This window comes from Hypanus sabinus, chromosome 20, assembly GCF_030144855.1.
Source record: "Hypanus sabinus isolate sHypSab1 chromosome 20, sHypSab1.hap1, whole genome shotgun sequence".
In the NCBI taxonomy this organism is placed as follows: domain Eukaryota; kingdom Metazoa; phylum Chordata; class Chondrichthyes; order Myliobatiformes; family Dasyatidae; genus Hypanus; species Hypanus sabinus.
Window position 1 is genome coordinate 39,223,947 of NC_082725.1, and position 22,309 is coordinate 39,246,255.

General features: G+C 42.5%; 1 protein-coding gene across 2 annotated transcripts in view; it reads left to right on the forward strand.

The window, feature by feature from the left end:
- Nucleotides 1-949: 949 nt before the first annotated feature.
- The window catches only part of LOC132378441 (NFX1-type zinc finger-containing protein 1-like), a 53,983-nt gene continuing 32,623 nt past the window's right edge, over nt 950-22,309 (forward strand). Inside the window, exons 1-5 of one of the 2 annotated variants that reach the window (XM_059945361.1) lie at nt 950-1,048; nt 4,401-4,495; nt 9,300-9,557; nt 19,204-19,407; nt 20,418-22,067. In XM_059945361.1, the coding sequence (XP_059801344.1) occupies nt 4,438-4,495; nt 9,300-9,557; nt 19,204-19,407; nt 20,418-22,067 (2,170 nt within the window). In that variant the 5' untranslated portion in view covers nt 950-1,048; nt 4,401-4,437. Of the gene's footprint in view, nt 1,049-2,748; nt 2,772-4,400; nt 4,496-9,299; nt 9,558-19,203; nt 19,408-20,417; nt 22,068-22,309 lie in introns of those variants that run through there. The other variant, XM_059945362.1, reaches the window with a different exon arrangement.

Here is a 22,309-nt window from a genome sequence, read left to right on the forward strand (position 1 = left end):
AAATACTAGAGCTTCAAGGTGAGAGGGGGAAAGGAGATTTAGGAGGTGTCTTGTTATTTCACAGAGTAGTAGCTGACAAGCTGGGGATGTGGTGGAAGCAGATACAAATGAGTTCCGTTTCAGGTTATTGTCATTTAGAAAGCACAGATGCAATGCAGTTAATGCAATGCAACGTCTAAGAGGCATTTACACATGCAGGGAATGGAGACAAACTGCTGGAGATGGGATTAGTTTAAACTGGTGTCAGGGCTGACAAAAGACATCATGGGACAAGGGGTATACTTCTGTGCTGTACTTTTCTATATTCTATTTCTCAGCGGAGAGAGAAAAACAGGAAGCATATATTTAAATAATTACTACCATGATGGGGGAGGGGAAGATAGATTTTTTTTCACCCAATGAGCTATACGGGTTTGGAGTACACCATCTGAAAGGATGCTAGTGGCATTATATTTAAACTGTTTGGACGTGTACTTGAATAGCCCTGGCCGGCAGAAAGATTGAGTAGAAAGAGTTGAATTGGGCTAAGTGCCACTTTTTCAATCAATGGACAGGCGGCTCTGTATCATACATGCTCTACTGTTTAATATTTCCGAGGCCGAAGCACAGCCGAGGGCATCTGCGGTCATTAGTCAGAAAGAGGCAAAGTCTAGTTTAACCGCACCAGCTTTAGTTAAGACTGGAAAAGCACACGAAACCGGGGCAGCTGATGGGATTCATCTACAGTACAGTTCTTAAAGACTGCACACATTCTCGTTTTAGCATTTTCCTGATGTGCACGTTGCAGAATCGGGTAGTTCAACACGCCTTCGATCTGACAGACTTCACACAGATTACAATGTTTCCTGGAAATTCGACATCTAAATTTCATTTCTTGTTCTGCCGTCAATATAGCCTTCTAAACCGGGCACTCTCATTGGTCGCTTTCTGACGAAGACGTCAGCACATTTTGCAGAGATTTGGAAGAATCGAAACTAAACTGCAGCACATAAAGCAGAGTTCCAATTGCTGAGTTCTTTGATGCTGCGGACAGCAACTGCGCGAACAGGTGAGAGTTAACTGCTGTCAGCTTCTGCTTGAGGACATTATTTTTCTCTGTTGTTTTATTCCCTCCCTGAACTGTAATGGTACCGATGTGTTAGAAATTGCTTCTGCTAGTCTTTTAGTAGAATATTTCCCAGCCAAAATAAAAGCAAAATTAACACGACGGTGAAAATCATTAACTGAAATCAAAGGTTTATTTATTTTAACTGTTTATGTGCATTATACGCGATGGACGCATAGAACTGCTGGTTTGTAGTTGGTGGTGGGCAATGTAGGGACATTAATTACCGATGACTTCCAAGAAAGTCGTTCAAAAATACAGGCGGTGGCTTTTAAAGTTTCTTGTTCCTGCTTTTGCCGGTTGTTGGAGACCTGCACGTCCGCAGTCCATTGGTTTATTGACAGACCATAAAGCAGGAAATACAACGCGGCTTGTCTTTTTAACAACGTTACAGAAAGCGGAATACTTCCATAATAAAAATGGGTTTTTATCTCTGGAAGTGGGGATGGCATTATCAGGAATGATTACAAGTGCGCCTAACTCAGACCCCGATGGTTTGTTACCGGTAGCGGGAAGGGTGTGAGCGGCCAGGTGGCACCCTGCGTGTGGTGCACCGCATCGCCGACAGGGCTCGCCTGCGAACCGGTACCAGCCGACGGGCGTCACGCGGAGCCGACAGGAACACTGACACTTGACACAACCACACCCGACCCTCTCACAGGCTGACCCGCAAGAATCGAGACTTTCTTGTCGCGCTGTGATGAGTTTGAATAGTTATTTGCTTTATAGTGTTTACCTGTTCTCTGAAATGTGTACACGTTCACTGCCCGGTGGAAATATGACTGATAGAGTAACATTACTCACACATGTAATAAAAATAGTAAACAATTGTCGATGACTTTGCAGAGTCATGCAGCTTGATCTCCATTTTGAAACCTCTTAACAGAATGAAGCCCTTCAGCCGATTGAGAGTATCGCACTTTTGAATTAGATTGTGGCCCATCCTAATTTCAGTTCAACCTTGCTCCATAAGCAGTTAAAAAAAGATTGACTATGATTTTTGCTTTAAAAAAAATAGGTCAGCCCGACTGTGCTTCTGGATGAAGTAGTTTATCTGCACTGAATTTCTCAAGCCTTTAACTTGTTTAATGGCACAGGTGACTTCCGGCACCGTTCTCTCCCCCCCCCCCCCCCCAGACTAGTATATCAATTCTGAAGTTCATAGTCAAAACTAAGCAGGCTCCATATTGGGACATTAAATCTTTCATCCATCTAGAACCTAACTCCCAACTTTTACCTTCCAAACTCTTTGAAATAAAGAACAACTTCCATTATTTAAACATAGTATTTCAGGCATTTCGCTGGTACTGAATGGTGGCTTTTGAACAAATATGAGATCTGCAGCAACCTATTTTTTCAAATCATTGTGGCTAATTTGCCAGATACTGATTATTTGACGATTGTTTTACCCGGGACACTGACCTAAGCAACTCTTGCAGTGACGTCCTGGGCTGGAAAACACAGCCAACTTTGAGTGAGAAATGAATCCAACTATTGAAGTATTCTCTCCTTGATGATCCTCTCTCAGAGTCACTAGGTCTCCACGATGCTGCATTTTGTCAAAGGCTGCCTTAAAGGAGCATCACTGTGACCTCATCTCTGGAATCCAGCTGTTTGTTCTGAAATTGGGCTGAGCCTGTGATCACCTGCTGTTGGCACACTTAAGGTGGACTTCTAGAAAGTTGGACTTTCAATTAAGTAATACTTGGATTCAAATGAATTCTGTGAATGGAGGTTCAGTAATATTACCTTGGTCTGATGTTTAAGGCAAATTAGTTATTGAAGCTAGTAATAAATGGACAATGTTTCTGTTGGCTACTTTTTAGTTTTAAGACTTTTTATCCAGGGATTCTAGGAAATTATGTGTGCTTAAATTTGCTTCATAATCCATAGTCTTGTGTAGTCCCTCTGAGAATGTGAAGAGGGTAAGGGGTACGTGTAGGGGGGTACGTCTAGGGGGGTAAGTGTAGCAAAATATGTAGACAGGACCAGGGAGAGGTACGTTATTGGGGACGTATAATGAGAGGTAACTAAAATAAGGTGCCAGGCAAGACGTGGAAACCACAAGGAAAAGGGAACCTGCGACCACAAGACAATGTGTTTGGCAAAGTATTTTGAGCTATACCTATTTCCAGTGTTTTGAGTGAGTCTGTACTTAATTCCAAGTATTAACGTTGCGTCTTTGCTTATTCCGAGTATTTTGTGTGCTTAGCTATGCAATAGCCAATCGATTGATGAGTTTGAATTTGTAACCATATTTGCGAATGTAATACCCTGCTTTTGGGTATAAGTATGACCTTTGTAAACCGACATATTGGGAGTTGGCTACCTTACGCCTGAAGTGCGTGGGGCTGCGAACTCCTCTCTGAATAAAAACCGTTTCAGAGGTAATTTCGTGTCTCCGGTGTTTTTCCTCAACTGAGCAAGTTAACAGTTACAGGTTGACACCTCTTTCCCATCCTTCCTGAGATCCTGGTAATTCAGTGTATATAAGGTCCAAATAGATTTCAATATGACACTATTTTTCGTGTTTCCCTTGTTTTCACTGAACTGGTGACAATAAATCCTTGATTCTGTTGTTTGTTCATCACCTCAGACATCATTCTTCATCAAAGACATAGGTGAAGAATTGGACTTGCATATAAGGCAAACCAGGTTAGGACATCAGGAATGTGTAAACTGAAATGACTAGAGCAGTGCGACTCAGACTGAATGGTTACAATTTCATTCCTCTTCAGTAATAGTGGCCTTGCAGTCATGTACCCCTGGGGGGGGGGGGGGAGAAAATGAGTTATTTGACTGACTTTTCTAAATAATAAGCTCTTGCTAAGCATAAGGTAATGAAATCAGAACAAAACAAAATGAGAAATGCCATCTTTGACAGCTGCATCTATTGAGAGTGAAACTGACTCAGCATTTCATTGCAGAAACATGAGAATAAAAAGGTTTCAGTTGCAGAAAGCGGGTGTGGGTGCAGAGAATGAAGATAATGTATGACAGGGCAGGGAACTTGGTCTTAAGGTAAATAGTTACAAACACTGAAAAAAAACTGAGAGGAACAAAATGAAACTGAAACATTCAGCGGTGTCTGTGATGAGAAGCAAAACAAAGGAGCTGGTTACTTGAAGAATTAATGCCTCCAGAGAAAATACTTTGAGCTGAAAGTAGTTGGAAATGCAACTATGTGTAACCAATAAAGCACTTCAGTGAGGGGCCTTTGAGCATTTTTCCCTGTTAAAGGCATTAAATAAAAGTGTCTTTAAATTTGTTGAGAAGTTATCTTCATCTCTTACAGAGGCAGCTCAATAGAAGCAGGTGAGAAACTCCTGTCCATGATGTCCAAGCAGACATGGGAACTGCTAGAGGCCAGCAAAGACACCAGAATAACAGGTGAGAAGTTCTGCAAGAGTATTCATTTAACTTAAGACCATGCTTTGGAATAAAGGCACAGGTATTTGCATTACTGATTGAAATCAGACCCTGAAACAGTTTAGGGAAAATTAAAATACCTCCAAATGCATTTTAATAATGGTTTGCAAATGCATCCAAACAGTGTAAACCTCTTGTTGCAGTGGGCAAGAAGGCACTGAACAAGGCTGCAAGAAGGTGGCCCGTAATGTACAGCTGGAGTGTATCTAGAAATTTTTATTTGTGTGTTACGTCTTGCAAGTTTTCTGTGTCGTTGGATCAAGGTTAAGTTAAGCAAAGCACTTCATTGTTTCTTTAGCCGCAGGGTGGGGGATCTGGAATTCATTGCCACAGGTGGCTCTGGAGGGCAAGTCATTGGGTATATTTAAGGCTGAAGTTGATTAGTCAGGGCTTGAAGGATTATGGGGCGAGGGCACGAGACTGGAGCTGAGCAGGAAGTGGATCAGCCGTGATGAAATGGTGGAGAAAACTCAATGAGTTCTAATTCTGCTCCTATATCTTACGTCATACTATATACTGCACGTGAGTCTGCGTCTGTGGGTAATCACATATAGATATGTATAAATATCCATGCAGTGGATCAATGGATATGGAGACACAAGGAACTACATATGGTGAAATCTGGAGTAATAAAACAAGTTGCTGGACGAACTCATGGGGTCATGGTGAGGGAGGCCAACTGAAGAACAGTTAGGTTCAAGATCCTACAGAGATATTGAGTGGGTGAATGGGAGATAAGACCATAAAACCATAAGACAAAGGAGCAGAATTAGGCCATTTGGCCCATTGAGTCTTCTCCATCATTTCATCATGGCTGATCCATTTCCCTCTCAACCGTATTCTCCCCCATAACCTTCCACACCTGATTAATCAGGAACCTATCAACCTCTGCCTTAAAGTACCAATGACCAATAAACTACCAAAGTACCAATGACCTGGCCTCCACAGCCACATGTGGCAACAAATTCCACTGATTCACTACTCTCTGGCTGAAGAAATTCCTCCTCATCTCCATTGTAAATGGACGTCCCTCCATCCTGAGGCTGCTCCCCCTTATCTTAGTCTATCCCACTATAGGACATATCCTCTCCACACCCACTGTATGATCTTTGAATATTCAATTGGTTTCAATGAGATCACATGTCCCCCCGCCCCATTCTTCTAAATTTGGGCAAGGACAGGCCCAAAGGCATCAATCAATCCTCTTATACTAACCCTTGCATTCCTAGAATCAGTATCGTGACCCTCCTCTGGACTCTTTCCAATGTCAGCACATTTATTCTTCAATAAGCAGCACAATACTGCTCACAATACTAATGGCTGGTATACAGAGGAGAGGGTGAGGCAGCAGTGGGAGGAACCAGATGAGCAGGGGTCGAGGAGTTGCTGGGGCCAGTTGTGGGAGGGAGGTTGGAGATGGTGATCATTGCATAGGATAAAGGGCTATAGATTATGCAGCTTTTTAAGGCAGGAGAGTGATTAGTGGAACCAGATAAAGTTGGGATGGTGAGCAGAGGGAACAGCTGGGGGAAGGGATGGTGTTCTGGGTGATAGGCGGTTGGACTGGGTGGGGGGGGGGGGGTAAAGGAACTGGATAACAGGGAGCTGGGAATGGAGGTTGGGAAGGAAAGTGTGCAAGTGAGACCCTGAGTGGATCAGTAGGAGAAAGGAGGAAGAGGAAGAGTGGCTGTTACCTGAAATAGAGAGTCAAGCATTCAAACCATTACCTGGTGAAAAATGAGTGATGTTTTCGAGATAGTTTTCTGCCTCACCCTATTAGTGATGGAAGAACCTGAGGACTGACGGGTTGGTGTGGGAACAGGGAAGGGAGTCAGAATGGCATGCCACCAGGAGTTCAGGATGGTCACTGTGGTTCAAGCGCAGGTGCCTGGTTAAAGCAGAGTAGACTTGAGCACTGAGACACCACACCTCAGTGGTACACCAACCACCTCTGCACTGGGCTGTGGTCAGTTCTTTGCTGGTGCAGTGTCAGGGAGGCATGGATTTGTGCCAGGTTCCTGATATAGCAGCATGCCATTTGCAGCCAGAGCTTCTGTCTTTTTAAAGGTATATGGCTTTCATCATCATCATGTGCCAGACTCTGCCACAGCCTTGGCGACTACTCCCTTCCACTGTGATCTGCCGGCAGTCAAACCTCTTGCCTCTCTGTCGGTGAGGCTGGTCCACTTCTTGATGTTGTCGATCCAGGCTGTCCTCTGTCTGCCTCGGGAGCGGCGTCCTTCTACTCTGCCTTCAAGCACAGCGTGTTCCAGTGTGTCATCAATTCTTGAGATGTGTCCAAAATAACAAAGTTTCCTTTGGACAATGGTTTCCAGAAGTATTGGTTTTGTGCCAATCTTTTCTAGGATGAAATTGTCGGATCTCCTTTCAATGTATGATACCCTGAGGACCCGTCTGTATGTCCACATCTCAAATGCTGTCAACTTCTTTTCATCGGCTGCTGTTCGGGTCCACGTTTCACAGCCAGATAGGGTTACTGGCCAGACGAGACTCTTGAGGAGGCGTATCTTGGTGTCAGTGCTCACAGATCTATCTTTCCAGGTGTTCCAGAGTTTGGTAGTGCTTGTGCGTGTCATTGCTGGCCTTCGCCTTATTTCCTTGCTGCATTCGTTTGTGTCACTTAGTTCTGCACCAAGGTATATGAAGGAGGACACTTTGTTCGATCTTGTCGTTTCTGATGTAGATGTCAGCTTGAATTGCAGTTTTGCTTAATATCATAACTTTGGTCTTTTTGCCATTTATCAGCAATCCAAATTCAGCAACATTATTGAGTAGTGCTTGTAGGTCGTCTTCTGTTGAGGCTAGCAGGGCTGTGTCATCTGCGTATCTCAAGTTACTGATGGCTCTCCCTCCTATTTTAATGCCAATGTTGTCTGGAAATTGTCTGGTTTACACACCTGTAAATATTCAGACTGAAGGACTAAAGAGATGTGCCAAACTTGATCTGCAGGATAGAACTAAGCCAGGCTCCAGTGTACTGAATGAATTAGCTTAGTTGTTCCCTAAAAAGCAGACAACTGCTTAATTCTTTTTTAGTTGTGGTTAAAAGTTATTTTTATGTAGTTCCCAAACAGTAAGGTGTTGATTAATGTTTATATTAATTGCCTTTGGTGTTCTAAATATCATGAGATATGTGTTATTTTGGTTACTAAGTCAGATCCTATTTTTTCTTCATTGTGTCCATTGAAGATTCATGCATTTTGCAGTACAGTGAAGTCTTATTAAATGAATTTATTGAATATACTAAAAATTTAAAAAGAAACTTAAAATATTGAAACCTACAGCAAGTTAGTTAGCATCTGTGGAGAGAGAAATAGAGTTTGCATTTCAGATTGAAGACCCTTTATCAGAATTCAGGAAGTGTGAAAATAAATTACTTCAATTTGTAGGGCATGTAGGAAGAGGGATGGATAAGGCAATGAGTAAATCTGAAGCCAGGACTGCCATGGGTAAATGTTGTTGTAAATTAGATGGCTCCAAAAACAGCAATCCTGGCCCTATCCTTCCAGTCATATTCTGATTGTCTTATTTATCCCTGTCCCACATCCACCTTGATTTGTTTTTGTTTACATTTTTCATTTCTGGTAAACAGACTTGGACTGAAATTTCAACTCAGTTTTGCTTTCCTCAGATGCTGCCTCATCTTTTGAGTGTTTCTGGCATTTTCTGTTTAAAGTTTAATATTCCATTAATAATTTGTTCATTGTAAAAGCTTACATGTCAGGGCTTAATTGTGTGCAAGTATTATTTTCATCATGGTAGACCTCATCTTTTGTTTACTTGTGAACTAATAAAATTATTTCAGAGTTTCTTTATCTGTCTTTAAGATCTGTTTATTTTCACTGATGTTTAGAGTGCGGGACCGTCTAGAACTAGAGGGCATGGTTTTAAGGTGGGGGAGGAGAGATGTAAAGGAGATGCAAGCTCACCACAGGGAGAATGATAAATGCCTGGAATGGACTGCCAGAGGGGATGCATGTACTTTGGATAGGCCCTTGGATTTGAATGGTTTGGTGGGCTACAGGCCTCTTGCAGGCAATCCTCAGAGTCTGGCATCACAGTTTATGTGGTTGAGGTGGTCCAAAGGGTCCCTTTCTGTCCTGGACCATTCTATGTCCCACCTAGTAGATAAAGGAAAAAAACCCTCATCATATCATCAGATAGATTTCATAAGTTTAAAAAAATCAAGGATTGTGCCTAATAATATAAATTATCTAGAGAAGTACAACCATGAACTCAATAAAATCTACTTCCATTCCGAGCAATTTTTTTTTGCTTCTTTCAGAATTTTAATAGTTTGCTTATATACTCATTCATTCAGAGAATAAGCATGGTAACAGCCTATTGGCTCAAGGAACCCATGCTGCCCAATTAAACCCCATGTGACCAATTAACCTACTGGGAGGAAACCAGAGCAACTGGAGGAAACCTGCTGAGTGACGGGCAGAATATACAAATTCCTTGCAGACAGCAGTGGAAATTGAATCCCGGTCACTGGTGCTATAAGGCATGCTAACCTTTAAAGTACTGTTTGATTTTTAATAAGCTAACAACTGATAAAATTGAACATTTGGTGAATGCAAAGAAGCTATTGCTTGCAACTTTGAATGCACTGTCATACAAAAATAAGATTTACGCTGATAAGTTTCTTATTCCCGGCTTCAAACATGGGGCAGTCAAGTGAGGAAAGGAAATGGGCCGTGCCACTGTCAGAACTAACAAATGAAAATCTGTTTTGTTTTAGGCTTCCAGGCCCAAGTGGTGCAGCTACGTGAAAGCCATTTGAGAAGAGGTTATGCTTTGGGCATTGGACAGGGAATTCAGCACCAGCGGAATGACCAAAGGCATGGGAATAGCCAGCGTCCTTCAGCCTTTAAGCCAAAGGAAGCAAGCAGGCCTCATGATCATCATGCAGCGAAGACTGGGCCTCATACACGAAATTGGGCGCATCCAATTAGTGGCCTGAAAGAAATAAAAGAAGCAAGTAGTCAAGCAAGAACAGGTGAGAATGTAATGTTTTGTTGACTGCAATGATTCAGTGTGACAGAGAAGATAATTCACAATAAAGCTGAATTCTCAGTTTCCTTCATGCTGCTAGTACAGTGGTCTACAACGGAAAGATCGCAATCTCAATATTGGGCAGAAGGGTTTATCGATTCATAAACACATGACATTACAGATGCTAGCAATCCGGAGCAACACACGCAAAATGCTGGAGGAACTCAGCAGGTCAGGCAGCATGCATGCAAGTGAATAAACGATTGATGTGTCAGGCCGAGACAGTTCATCAAGACGAGAAAGGAAGGGTGAAGATGACAAAAAGTGGTTGAAGAGGTGGGGTAGGAAGGTGAATAAGCTAGAAGGAGATAGGTGAAGCCAGGCCGGGGGTGGGGGTGTGAAGCAAGAAACTGGGAAATAGGTGAAAAAGCTAAAGGGCTGGAGAAGGAGAAATTTGATAGAAGGGTAGGACCGTGAGAGGAGGAGGAGGGGGACCAGGGGGAATTGATAAGTAGGTAAGAAGAGGTAAGAGGTCAGATTGTGGAATTGAGGAACAGGGAAGGAGGAAGGACAAAAATAACCAGAAGTTGGAGAAATCAATGTTCATGCCATTAGGTTAGAGGCTACCTAGACAGAATATGAGCTGTAGCTCCTTCCTACCTGAAAGTGGTGTCGTCATAACAGAAGAGGAGTGACGTGTCAGACCAGAAATTAAAATGGTTGGCAAGCAGGAAATCCCGCTTTTTTGCAGATGGAATGGGGGTGCTCAACAAAGCAGTCCCCAGGTTTATGTCAGGTCTCACCAGTGCAGAGGTGGCCACATTGGGAGCATCAGATACTGTTGGCAATCCCAACAGATTCACAGGTGAAATGTTGTCTCACCTAGAAGGTCTGTTTGGGGCCCTGAATGGAGGAAAGGTAGGAGTTAATGGGCACGTGTGGCACTTCTGCTGCTTGCAAGGGTAAGTGTCAGGAAGGAGACTACTGGGAAGGGGGAAATGTATAAGAGAATCACAGAGGGAGTGATGCCTGAGAAAAGCAGATGGTGGGGGTGGGGGGGGGGGCACCATAAAGATGTTTCTGGTGGGAGGGCCCTATTGAAGATAGCAGAAGTTGCAGAGAATTAAGTGTTGGATATGAAGGCCCTTGAAGTGGTAGGAGAGGACAAGAAGAATTCTATCCCTGTTAATGCGGTGGGAAGATGGGGAGATGTACATGAAATGGACGAGAAGTGGATGAGGGCAGCATCAATGGTGGAGGAAGGGAAACCCTGTTCCCTGAGGAATGAGGACATCTCTGTTGTCCTCGAAAGGAAAGCCTCATCATGGGAACCGATGTAGTGGAGATGAAGGAGCTGAGGAAAGGGAATAGCATTTTTACTGGAGACAGGTTAGGAATGGGTATAGTCAAGATAACCATGGGGATCAGTAGGTTTATAAAAGATGTCAGTTGACAGGTTAAGAAAGGAGAGCAGTATTAGAAATGGAACAAATGAAGGAGCGCCAATGCAGTGCACCGACAGTTATGCAATACCAGGGAAGGCTTGGAACACAGACTGTTCCTCATAGCCAACGAAAAGGCAGGCATCGCTGGGGCCCATGGCTACTTATTGAGTTTGGAGAAAGTGTGAAGAGCTGAAGGAGAAATTGTTTAGGGGGAGGACCAATTCTGTCTGATGGCGGAGAGTGGTGGTAGAGGGAACTGGTCCTGTTTTGTCAGGAAAGAAGTGTAGAGCTTTTGAAGTCTTCTTGATGAGGGATAGAAGAGTAGGGACTGGACATCCGTGGTGAAAATGTGGCGATCAGGGTAAGGGAATTGAAAGGTGATGAGATCAAGAGCATGTGAAGTGTCATGGATGTAGGTTAGAAAGGACAGAACCAAGAGGATAGAATAAAGTTGAGATATGTTGGCATGAGTACGGTGGGGCAGGAGCAGGTAGAAACTTCGGGCTTATTCAAATAGTCAGGTTTGTGATTCTTAGGTAGGAGGTAGAAAAGAGCAGTGCAGAATAAGGGAACTATGAAGATGATGGGAGATATCCAGAGTTGAAGGGGTTGGTAATGGTGCAGAGTCAATGGCTTAATGGCTCCAAGTGGGGTCCTTTTCAAGGTGTAAGTTAAAGGAGGTGTCTTTAAGAGTCGCCACTTGTCCTCCGTATGGTAGAATTCAGTCTACCACATTACAACAGCACCCCATTTGTCTGCGGGTTTGATGGTGAGGTTGGGATTGTTGTAGAGGTTCAGCATTATTTTGAGATTTTGTGTACCTCTGCAATTCTACCTCTCTCAAATCACCTACAGTTCTACTCCCTTTTATTCTTGGATACAGTTTGTTGTTTACATGAATGCTTTGCTTTTTTTGCAAATTCAGGAACATACCACATCTTTTATTTTGTTACCATTTCTGAGTTTCCCATTCCTACTGCTGATGAATTGCTTTATTATGATCTAGTTATCCGGCACATTTCTCTCTTTTCTGTGGCAATTTGAGATATGGCTGGGCTCCACAAACTTTCAAGGATATGGGTGAGGAACAGATGGCAATCTGGTGGGATCAGTTATTCCATCTTATAGAAGATGAGGTTGGCTTTATTGGTGGGATGTATGTCAAATGATTGAAACTTACATTGAAATGCGTCATTTGCATCAACAGTCTGAAGATACTGCTGAGTGCCACCATGCTTTTGGTGCCAACACAGCACTTACACAAATTACTAACCCTAACCCATGCAATAAGTCTTTACAATGTTGGAGCAAACTAAACCATACAGGAAAAAAAATCCCAGGCACTCAGAGGCAACATATAAACTCCTTATAGACTACAGTGTGATTTGAACCCTGATCACCAATTGATAGCATAGTATTGTGTTAACCACTACTGCATCTGTAGTTTCATTAGACCATAAGACATAAGAGCATAATTAGGCCATTTGGTCCATTGAATCTGCTCTATTTCATCATGAATGATTTACTATCCCACTCAGCCCCATTTTTCAGCCTTCTCCCTGTAACCTTTCATTCCCTAACTAGTCAAGAACCAATCCACCTCCACTTTAAGTGTACCCAATGACTTGTCTTCCATAACCATTTGTGGCAATGAATTCCACAGATTCTCTACCCTCTGGTTAAAGAAATTCCTCCTCAACACTGTTCTGAATGGATGCCCCTCTACTCTGAAGCTGTGCCCTCTGATCCTAGATTCACCCATGATAGGAAACATTCTCTCCACATCAACTCTATCTCGGCCTTTAAGTATTTGATCGATATGACCATAGGATTGACTTTGACTGCACAATAATACTGTGCTATGCCAATAGGTTTTGGAACTGCCTGGTGAAGGAAGCCATTGAAGTTAAACTAGAGAAAGCTAATTTTAACAAAGATGAAGGTGTCATGCTAAGTAAGAACTGGAATTTGGTTGTAAACAAGGTGGACAAACAGAAACCTGATTGGATGAGGACTAACCAATCAGGAGAGATAGATGATGGGGGTATCCCTGATGAAGATGGCAGAGTTTGTCATCGAAACGTTGGTTAAAATCGATAACTGCACCTGGGTGGAAGCCCGAGAAGAGTTTATTCATCATATATGCTAGGAAAGCATTAGATCCTTGTTCTTTTCTTGCGAGTTTGCCATTGACACATATTTACTCTTAAGTCTGATGAGTGTACTTACATGTTTGTATTAAGTATTCCATTAAATAAAGTGAATACAAATGACAGAAAAGATTAAATGAAAATTTGAAGTATCATTTCATTGAGACAACGTGTCCAACTACCAACATCAGTTGTTCACTGAACATTTCCTGTAATCTGTTGTTTACTTGCATGGTTTAGCAGGAGAAATCAAAGTTTAATATTCTCTTTAGATTGGTTTTTGAAATACATGTTAAAATAGTTCAATGTCAAACTTACGTGATTGTTTCTAGTGCCTTGAGCAAAAATTGTTTCAGATAATTTTATCTGGTGTTATATTGCTTATATAAGGGTACAGAGAATATAAGGAGTACTAATACGGCTTTAAACCAGGAAGTCATTCCTGTTTTGCAGGTGAACTCCCCTACAGATAGCCATTGACTGCAGTGAACCATACTTCTCGCTATATAGTTGCCAATGTCTTCATGAAGGTGTTACGAACCCCGTAACTGGGTTACTCACCAGCAAAGATGGAGACGTCCGTTGAAGTCTGATGATACTGTTTTTAACAATATTTATTAGTAAAAATACACAAAAATAATATCAATGCAAATATACAGATAATATACGTCGTCAATACTAAATCTAAAAGTGCAGGTATAATAATAATCAATAAGAAATAAGCTCTATCGTTGTCTAGGGGATAATGTATTGGCCGATGGAAATATAAAGTTCACTCAGTTCATGCAGGATGCAGTCGTTGGGGACCACTGTGTTGCAATGGTTGTAGAGAGAGAGAGATTTGGAGAAAAACTTGCCGACTTTCCTTTTATGATTTTGATCTGTCAGGAGTCCTGTTGGTGTGGCCGTTCACTTGTGGCTTCTCCTGTAGCTAAACCGTTCTTCCGTGGTGAGCCCGCCACCCTGGCAAGGGAGGACGCACACGAGCCCCCACCGGCTTTTGCTATAAACGCTGTCATTGGATTTCCAGCATTTCTCCTGGTGCGTCTAAAGGGGTTGTTCCCCAGATCCTCTTTTATCATCACTCACAGGGTCTCAGATGTCAGTCAGAGTGGGATGATGCAATCCCTCAACCAGACCACTTTGGTTGTCCCCTGAGGGTTTCCAATGAATAGTACAGTACTCAATACACAATTCCGTCTCCAAGAGACAATAGCCATTATCAGTGGTTCCGTTTCTCTGAGGCCAGGACACATTCTAAACCCTGTGTATTCTGCATGTCTTTCTCTCATTTCCTGGGTCCCAGACCTGAATTAATAGCGATCTTGCGATTCTCAAAAAGGAGGGGACGACTTTGTACCCTTCAGCCCCTCAGAGTTGCTTCACAGTCGTAACACCCCCTTCCTTCTAGGATTTTTGCCACAGGTAAAAATTAAATTAATATAGAGTCTTACAGGATTTCAGAATCTAACACAATACAAAAGAGTTTTTTTTCACTACAGAGTAATACAGTTATACATTCACTTCAGCATCTAAACAGCGATTACATTGTCACTTCCTTTAATATCTTAATATCTTGTACTTTAATAAATTCTAGTAGCATCAGACTTCAATTTAATAACCACTTATTTTTTCATTCCTTTTCTTCAGCAAACAAAACTAAAGAGTTGTGATCTTAGCTTACGTGTATATTACAAAAGTTCATGCAAATACTAATCTTTATTTTTACTTTCAAACTTAACAGTTAATCTTCCAAGGGGTTGTCTTTATTATTCACATGCTTTGGTGAAATCCCTTAAAACCGGATCCTGTTATTTAAAGTGGCATCCCATCAACCCTCGCCCCTTTTCCAGTTAACTCCCATGTGGTTAGCTTGCGTACCAGTGTGGAATAGGCTTTTGCATGCTCCTTTCATAGGAGTTATTTTATCAACGATGTTTTCCAAACGTAGCCCAGTGGCTGAATTTCCACACAATTCTTTATTTTTAAGCAAGTCGTTAGTTTTATCTTCAGGACCCTTCATTCTATTGGTTTTCAGTTTAAAATCTGCAAGCGATCCCTCTTTGTCCAAACAGCATTTCAAATTCTGCCACTCTTGAATAACAAGAATAACAATAGCGCGTGGGGCACCTTTACATTCCAAATCAACCTGTAATTGATTCGCAGGCACCGTGTTATCAAGCCATTGTCCCTGCAGCCTGGTTGCTGCTTCTGACAACAATCCAGAGTTTAAATTTTCTTCATTCAATTTAGGATCAACACTTTTCCCTTTCCCTTCAATAATAATATTCACCTCACCACCTTTTATCTCCTCACTAACTTTTAACACACCTTCGAACACAAACAACTGGGAACTCTCACTTCCCACTTGTACCAAGGTTAACCCTTTCTTCACTGAACCAAGTCCATCTGACCGACAAGGACTGCATTCCTTTTTAACTGAATCAAATACCTCAGACTTTTCCTGAGTTTTATTACTAGGTTCAGTACCATGTGCATCCACATCTTGAACACACTCAAACGGGACATCTGCCCCTTCCAGGCTTTTAATACCCGTACCCTTTTCAAATTCTAAGTTCCCCTGATCCTCCCAGTTACTCTCTGGGCAACTCCCTTCCGGAGTAAACGCAACCCTGCGGGCTGAAACAACCTCATCTGCCAACCCAGCAGACTTCTTCAAGGTAATGACATCCTTTTCATCTAGGACTACCCTCATTTCATTATCGGGAACACATTTAAATTCTTCAACTTCTTCAAGTAGTTCTGTCAAGCCAGACAGATCATCCATGTCCAACCCTGGACCTTCTAACAGCCTTATCTGTTTCTCATTTTTACTCCGTGCCTCTATAAATTTCCTCCAGGCTAAGGGCAGGTCTACCTCCTCTCCCTTACTCTCTTTCACCTCCCTATTCTCCGTTTTACCACCATCTTGGTATGGGGTCGGTAAAAACGTCTCAGCCAAATTGATACTGGCCTCTTTCTCAGCTGCCTTTCTCGATATGCTGCGACTGACCGCGCATGCGGGATAGATCTTGGAATCTAGAGGTGGGTCCTCAACACTTACAGGCTGGTTCGTCAGCTCCATGGCCGACCAAACGTCACCACCAGCTAAATCGTTACCCAGAAGGAGGTCTACGTCAGTTCTTGGGAATTCTGATCGCACCCCTATTTCAACTGGTCCAGATACCAGCTCACAATTTATAATGATCCTATGCAAAGGCACAGCTTCTGTCCCTTTTCCTATGCCTCTCAAAGCCACCTCTCCAGTCTCAGGATCAAAATCTAGTACCTTACTGCGAATCAATGACAGCTCAGCTCCACTGTCTCTCCAGATCTGCACTAGAACTGGTGTGTCTCCCTCTTTCACAGACACGGTTCCTTCTGAAATAAATTTCTCCTGCCCCTCTCGTATTCTGTCTACCTGGGGCTTTCTCGTCGATTTACTAATCACCACAATACATCCTGTAGGGATTGCTGCTTTCCCTCTTCCTGTCTCCTTCCTCGGAGCAAAGCACTTAGATGCAATATGACCCACCTTTCCACAATTAAAACAGGTCAAGCCAGGACCCCTCCTGCTGTCTTGCCTTTTCTCTTCCTTATTTTTACCACTAGCTCCCAGCTGGATCTCTGCCTCAGCCAGCGGGCTTTCTCTACCGTTCCCATAGTCTTTCTGGTAACTCTTGTTCGAGGAAAACTTTGTCTTGTGGGTTAGGGCATATTCATCTGCGAACCTAGCAAATTCAGAGATGGACTTATTCGGCTTCTCATTCAAATACATCCGGATATCATCCAAAACACAACCTTTAAATTCCTCAATCAGAATTAACTCCCTTAAATGCCGAAAATCCTCTTCCACCATTTCTGCTGCACACCAACGATCCAAGAGCACACCCTTCTCATAGGCAAACTCTGCATACGTCTGATTCCACCCTTTCTTTACATTTCTGAACTTTTGTCTATAGGCCTCAGGTACTAATTCGTAGGTCTGAAGAATGGCCTCCTTTACTTTCTCATAATTCTCAGACTCCTCCATAGACAACGCCACATATGCCTGTTGTGCCTTCCCTTTTAACACACTTTGTAACAACGCCATGTACTGATCTCTGGGCCACTTCTGATTCACTGCCACCTTTTCAAAAAGCAAGAAATAACTATCAACATCTGTCTCCTCGAACGGAGGTACTAACCTAAACTCCCTACTAACATTAAACCTCTCCTCTCGGTCTGCCCCTTGAGCTCTTCGCTCTTGCCTTAACTTCTCCATGTCCAGCTCATGCTGCCTCTGTTTCTCCTTCTCCTCATACTCCCTTTCTTTTTTGGCCCTTTCCTTCTCCTTTTCGGCCCTTTCCTTCTCTTTTTCTGCTGCTTCCAGCAGTTTTAACTTAATTTCATGTTCCAACCTTAATTTCTCCAACTCTAACTGAGCCGTCCCACTAGCTGGTGCCTTTTCAGGGATATTTTCTAATACCTCAACCGAAAACACATTCTTCACAATATAATACTGAGTTATGGCCCTCCGCATCTCCTGCTTTTTCATGGACAACCTCACCTCTGCGAGATTTAGTCCTTTCGCAATATTTATCAAGTCTGACTTTGTGGCCGCCTCTAGCGCCTCCAGAGTCGGATTTTTTATAAATTCATCCATGTCCATCTTTGCTGGTTTCCCATCTGGCTACCCGCGCAACCAGATTCAAGTTTGGACTTAAAAGCCTTATTTACTGGCCCTCCAATTTGGTATCAAATCCCAGACAAGCCCCCACATTGTTACGAACCCCGTAACTGGGTCACTTACCAGCAAAGATGGAGACATCCGTTGAAGTCTGATGGTACTATTTGTAACAATATTTATTAGTAAAAATACACAAAAGTAATATCAATGCAAATATACAGATAATATACATCATTAATACTAAATCTAAAAGTGTGGGTATAATAATAATAAGAAATAAACTCTATCGTTGTCTAGGGGATAATGTATTGTCTGATGGAAATATAAAGTTCACTCAGTTCATGCAGGCTGCAGCCGTTGGGGACCACTGTGTTGCAATGGTTGTAGAGAGAGAGAGATTTGGAGAAAAACTTGCCGACTTTCCTTTTATGATTTCGATCTGTCAGGTGTCTCATTGTCGTGGCCGTTCACTTGTGGCCTCTCCTTTAGCTAAACCGTTCTTCTGTGGTGAGCCCGCCACCCTGGCAAGGGAGGACGCACACGAGCCCCCACCGGCTTTGGCTATAAACGCTGTCACTGGATTTTCAGCGTTTCTTCTGGTGCGTCTAAAGGGGTTGTTCCCCAGACCCTCTTTTATCCTGACTCACGGGGTCTCAGATGTCAATCAGGTTGGGATGATGCAATCCCTCAACCAGACCACTCTGGTTGTCCCCTGAGGGTTTCCAATGAACAGTACAGTACTCAATACGCAATTCCGTCTCCAAGAGACAATAGCCATTATCAGTGGTTCTATTCCGCTGAGGCCAGGACACAATCCAAACCTTGTGTACTCTGTGTGTGTCTCTCTCATTTCCTGGGTCCCAGACCTGAATTAATAGCGATCTTGCGATTCTCAAAAAGGAGAGGGCAACTTTGTACCCTTCGGCCCCTCAGTTGCTTCACATTCGTAACAAAGGAAACACTATAGATAATTTCATTGTGATATGTGGAACTTTACTTGCCTGATTTTGTTCAGGCCAATGTGGGAGAATGAATAAAACATTTAAAGCCTCATTCAGAATATGGTTGATATGCAACTTAACCCTGTTTACCTCCCATTTCCCACATACCAACTCGTGCCCTCATCCAACAACAAAAGGAATCTTAACAATCTTGGACTTGGAACATTTCAATGAATTGCCAAGTTCATAGATTTAGTGACAGAAATCTCCAGCCCGCAATCCCTTTTGGACACCGCCATGTCTTCCCTTTCTGGTAGTGTTTCTACAGGGAGGAGAAAAAGAAAAGAAAGAATATTCCTAAAGGCCACCCCCTCCCCAGCTATTAGACTGACAAGACTTAAGTTGCATCTGTAGTTTTTCAATTCCTCCTCTTTTGAAATTTCAGGATCAAGAGGTGGACGGCAACATAGACAGCCCCAGCAAGCACAGAAGAGGTCTGAGAGTGTATCTGCAAAGGACAGAAGTAGACACGATCAATCTGAACCTCACAGAAGAAATCCCAAGTTCTATGGAAGCCAGCCCGACCTGCTGGACATTTTCAGAAAAAGCAATGGAGGAGATCAGACACAAAGTCACCAACGGCCACCAGGTTAGCAGAGGAGTATGCATGGATAGGCATGGTCTGTGGAGATTTTTGAAATGTTAAATCCTGTTGCTTAACTGTATTGAATATTAGTTTGATCATGAATGAAGATGTCTTAGGGAATGCACTCTGGATCCTTATCTAGTCAGTTAAAAATGACAAATTTACAGATCAAAATCTCCTGACCTATATAAAAACATTTTGGTGTGCTGTTTGATGGTCATCAGACCATCCATGAAATTGCCCTTCCTTTCTTTCCCCAAAAGATAGCACAGTCATGAATTAAATTTACCTGTGAGAACAGAGAAACTTTACTTTGATGTCTCATTGGAAATGCTTGTACGTCCAATAGTGCCATTCTCCCTCAGCACTGGAACACTGGCTCAGTTGCAAAAGTGGGGCTTGCACCCATAAGCCTCTAACTTTAGTGAAATTACTACTAATCGTGGAAGGCTTCTTGAACCGCCTAAATCATTATTGTGATGGTGTTCTCACAATACTGACAAGCAAGGATACATGGGATCATGAGCAACACACACAAAGTGCTGGAGGAACTCAGCAGGTCAGGTAGAGGGGAAATAAACAGTCGATATTTTGGGCTGAGACTGATAAGGAAGGGGTCGGAAGCTAGCTTAAAGTGGAGGGGATGAATACAAGCTAGTTGGTGAGATCAGGTGAGTGGGAGTGTGTGAAGAGGGTGATTGGAGTACTTTGGCGTGATGATAATCTTATGCACCCATTTCCTTGTTTTTTTTTATAAGTGATTGAATTCATAGGATATACCTAATAATCCTTGATTAGTTGTGACATTGTTGGATGTAGATTATGCACACTTTGGCGTTGGCTCACCATAGGAGAGGGAGTGAATTGCTCAGGCTGGTGGACCTGCTATCAGTTCAATAGATTGGTTAGATCCAGATGGGCATGTTGAATATTGTGGCTTACTTGCCTCCTAAAGGCTACGTACCTTAGTAACGCAAAATATTTTAGTTTTCTTTTTAATGTTGCAATTATAGGGAGACAGCATTTCTCACGAGGAATGGAGAGAGATACCGTTCAAACTAGCCATGAAAATACTTCACAGCATCAATACAAGGGGGCTCGGACTAAAAACAAATGTGGAACCACTCATTTGCGTCACAATTTTAAACCTTCAAAGGAATCCAGAGAAACTGATGCTCAAAAGCAGGGGACCCTGGATGGTCAAGAGCTAACGCAGCTGGCTGCAATGTATCCAGTAGACATTGTAATGAAGTTGACCTCTCCTGGAAGTGGTGTCAAAGAATTTTTAAACCAGGCAAATATTGAAAAAGACTTGATTGCATCCTTTCTGAAAATTCTTGGCATGACATTCAATTGCAAATCCAACCGACGGAGTTTGCATTATCTGCTGGAACTGATCAAGAACTCCAAGTTTCTGAAGAATGTCCTTCCTCCATTCATCATCAATGCTCAGAGTGAAGTGTCGCAAGAGGCACATTTGGAAAGTGCTACACATCTTGGTTATATACTAAATTTGCTCTGTCAGCTGATTACTGTCTATCCTGCCAGTGTTTTCTCGGATGTGTGTCTCCTAACTACAATGGTGCAATCGACGTCAAACTACCTGCAATCTGTTGGCTTCCCCATCTCAGAGGAGATGGATAAGAACTTGAGTAACCTGCACCAGATGATTACCTATTTGCAGGAGAAAAAGAGAGAAGGATCATTGCTTTCTGATACCTATACCTACTTTGTGGCACCTAAAAAGAATGATTTCAGGCATATTTCAATATATCCAACTTATGAAGACATCCATTTAATCAACAAACCTTTTGTGAGACCAAATATAATTAATGAGAAATATCCAGACACTGCTACATACTTAGACATCCATTTTCGCCTGCTCCGTGAAGACTTTGTCCGGCCATTAAGGGAGGGAATTTCCAAGTTGCTGAACTGTAGCCAGAAGGATCTGCGTAGACAACCAATAGACGACATTAGAATTTATTTTAATTCCCATGTCCTGGATCCACTATGCACATATAGCGGTGTCTTTTATCGGGTTCAGTTTGATAATGAAATGTTAAAGCACGTTCGGTGGGAGAGCTCCAAGCGACTGCTGTATGGGTCTTTTCTTTGCCTCTCCAAAGATAACTTTGAAACAATGTTGTTTGCAACAGTGGCTCACAGAAACCTTGCAGAACTGACCAAAGGTATCATCACACTCAGCTTTATTGAAAGCAGTCGGTTGGATTTGGTGGATGTAAAATCAACAGATTCTTTTCTAATGGTTGAAACAACTGCGTACTTTGAAGCCTACCGTCATGTTCTAGAAGGTTTCAAAGAGATCGCAGATAATGAAATACCCTTTCAGAAGTACATAGTTCAATGTCAGACTTGCGTTGCAGAGCCGAAGTATCTAAGACAGAGTTATCAAAGCTATAATATGGAGCCTTTGTTGGAGGGTAAACTAAGTAAACCCCCAAAGATGTTCAGCAACGTCAATTACAGGAACAGATTTCTTCAATCCAGCATGAGCTTTTCCCATGGTAGTAACTTCAATGTGCTTGACTACGGAGCATGGCCTTCTAAAGAGAGATTAAAGTGCGACAAGTCCCAAATCCTAGCCCTGCAAGCAGCTTTAACTAAAGAGCTTGCAATCATCCAAGGCCCACCAGGAACAGGTAAGGTGAACTTACAGAGTTTATGTTCTCAAAAGAAGTTTAATTTAAAAGGAGACCACCTCAATCCCCCTATTTTCTCTGGAGGGCCTCTGGTGTTTAACTGAAGCGTGATTATTGCTGTGTGAGCATCTGCTAGTGCATACTCAGGTCTCGTAACTATGAAATAACCTTGCTAATCTGCATGAAGAGGTGCTCATTGAGTGTTAAATTTTGGTTAGGGCATCAACAAACTGAGCGTTCTG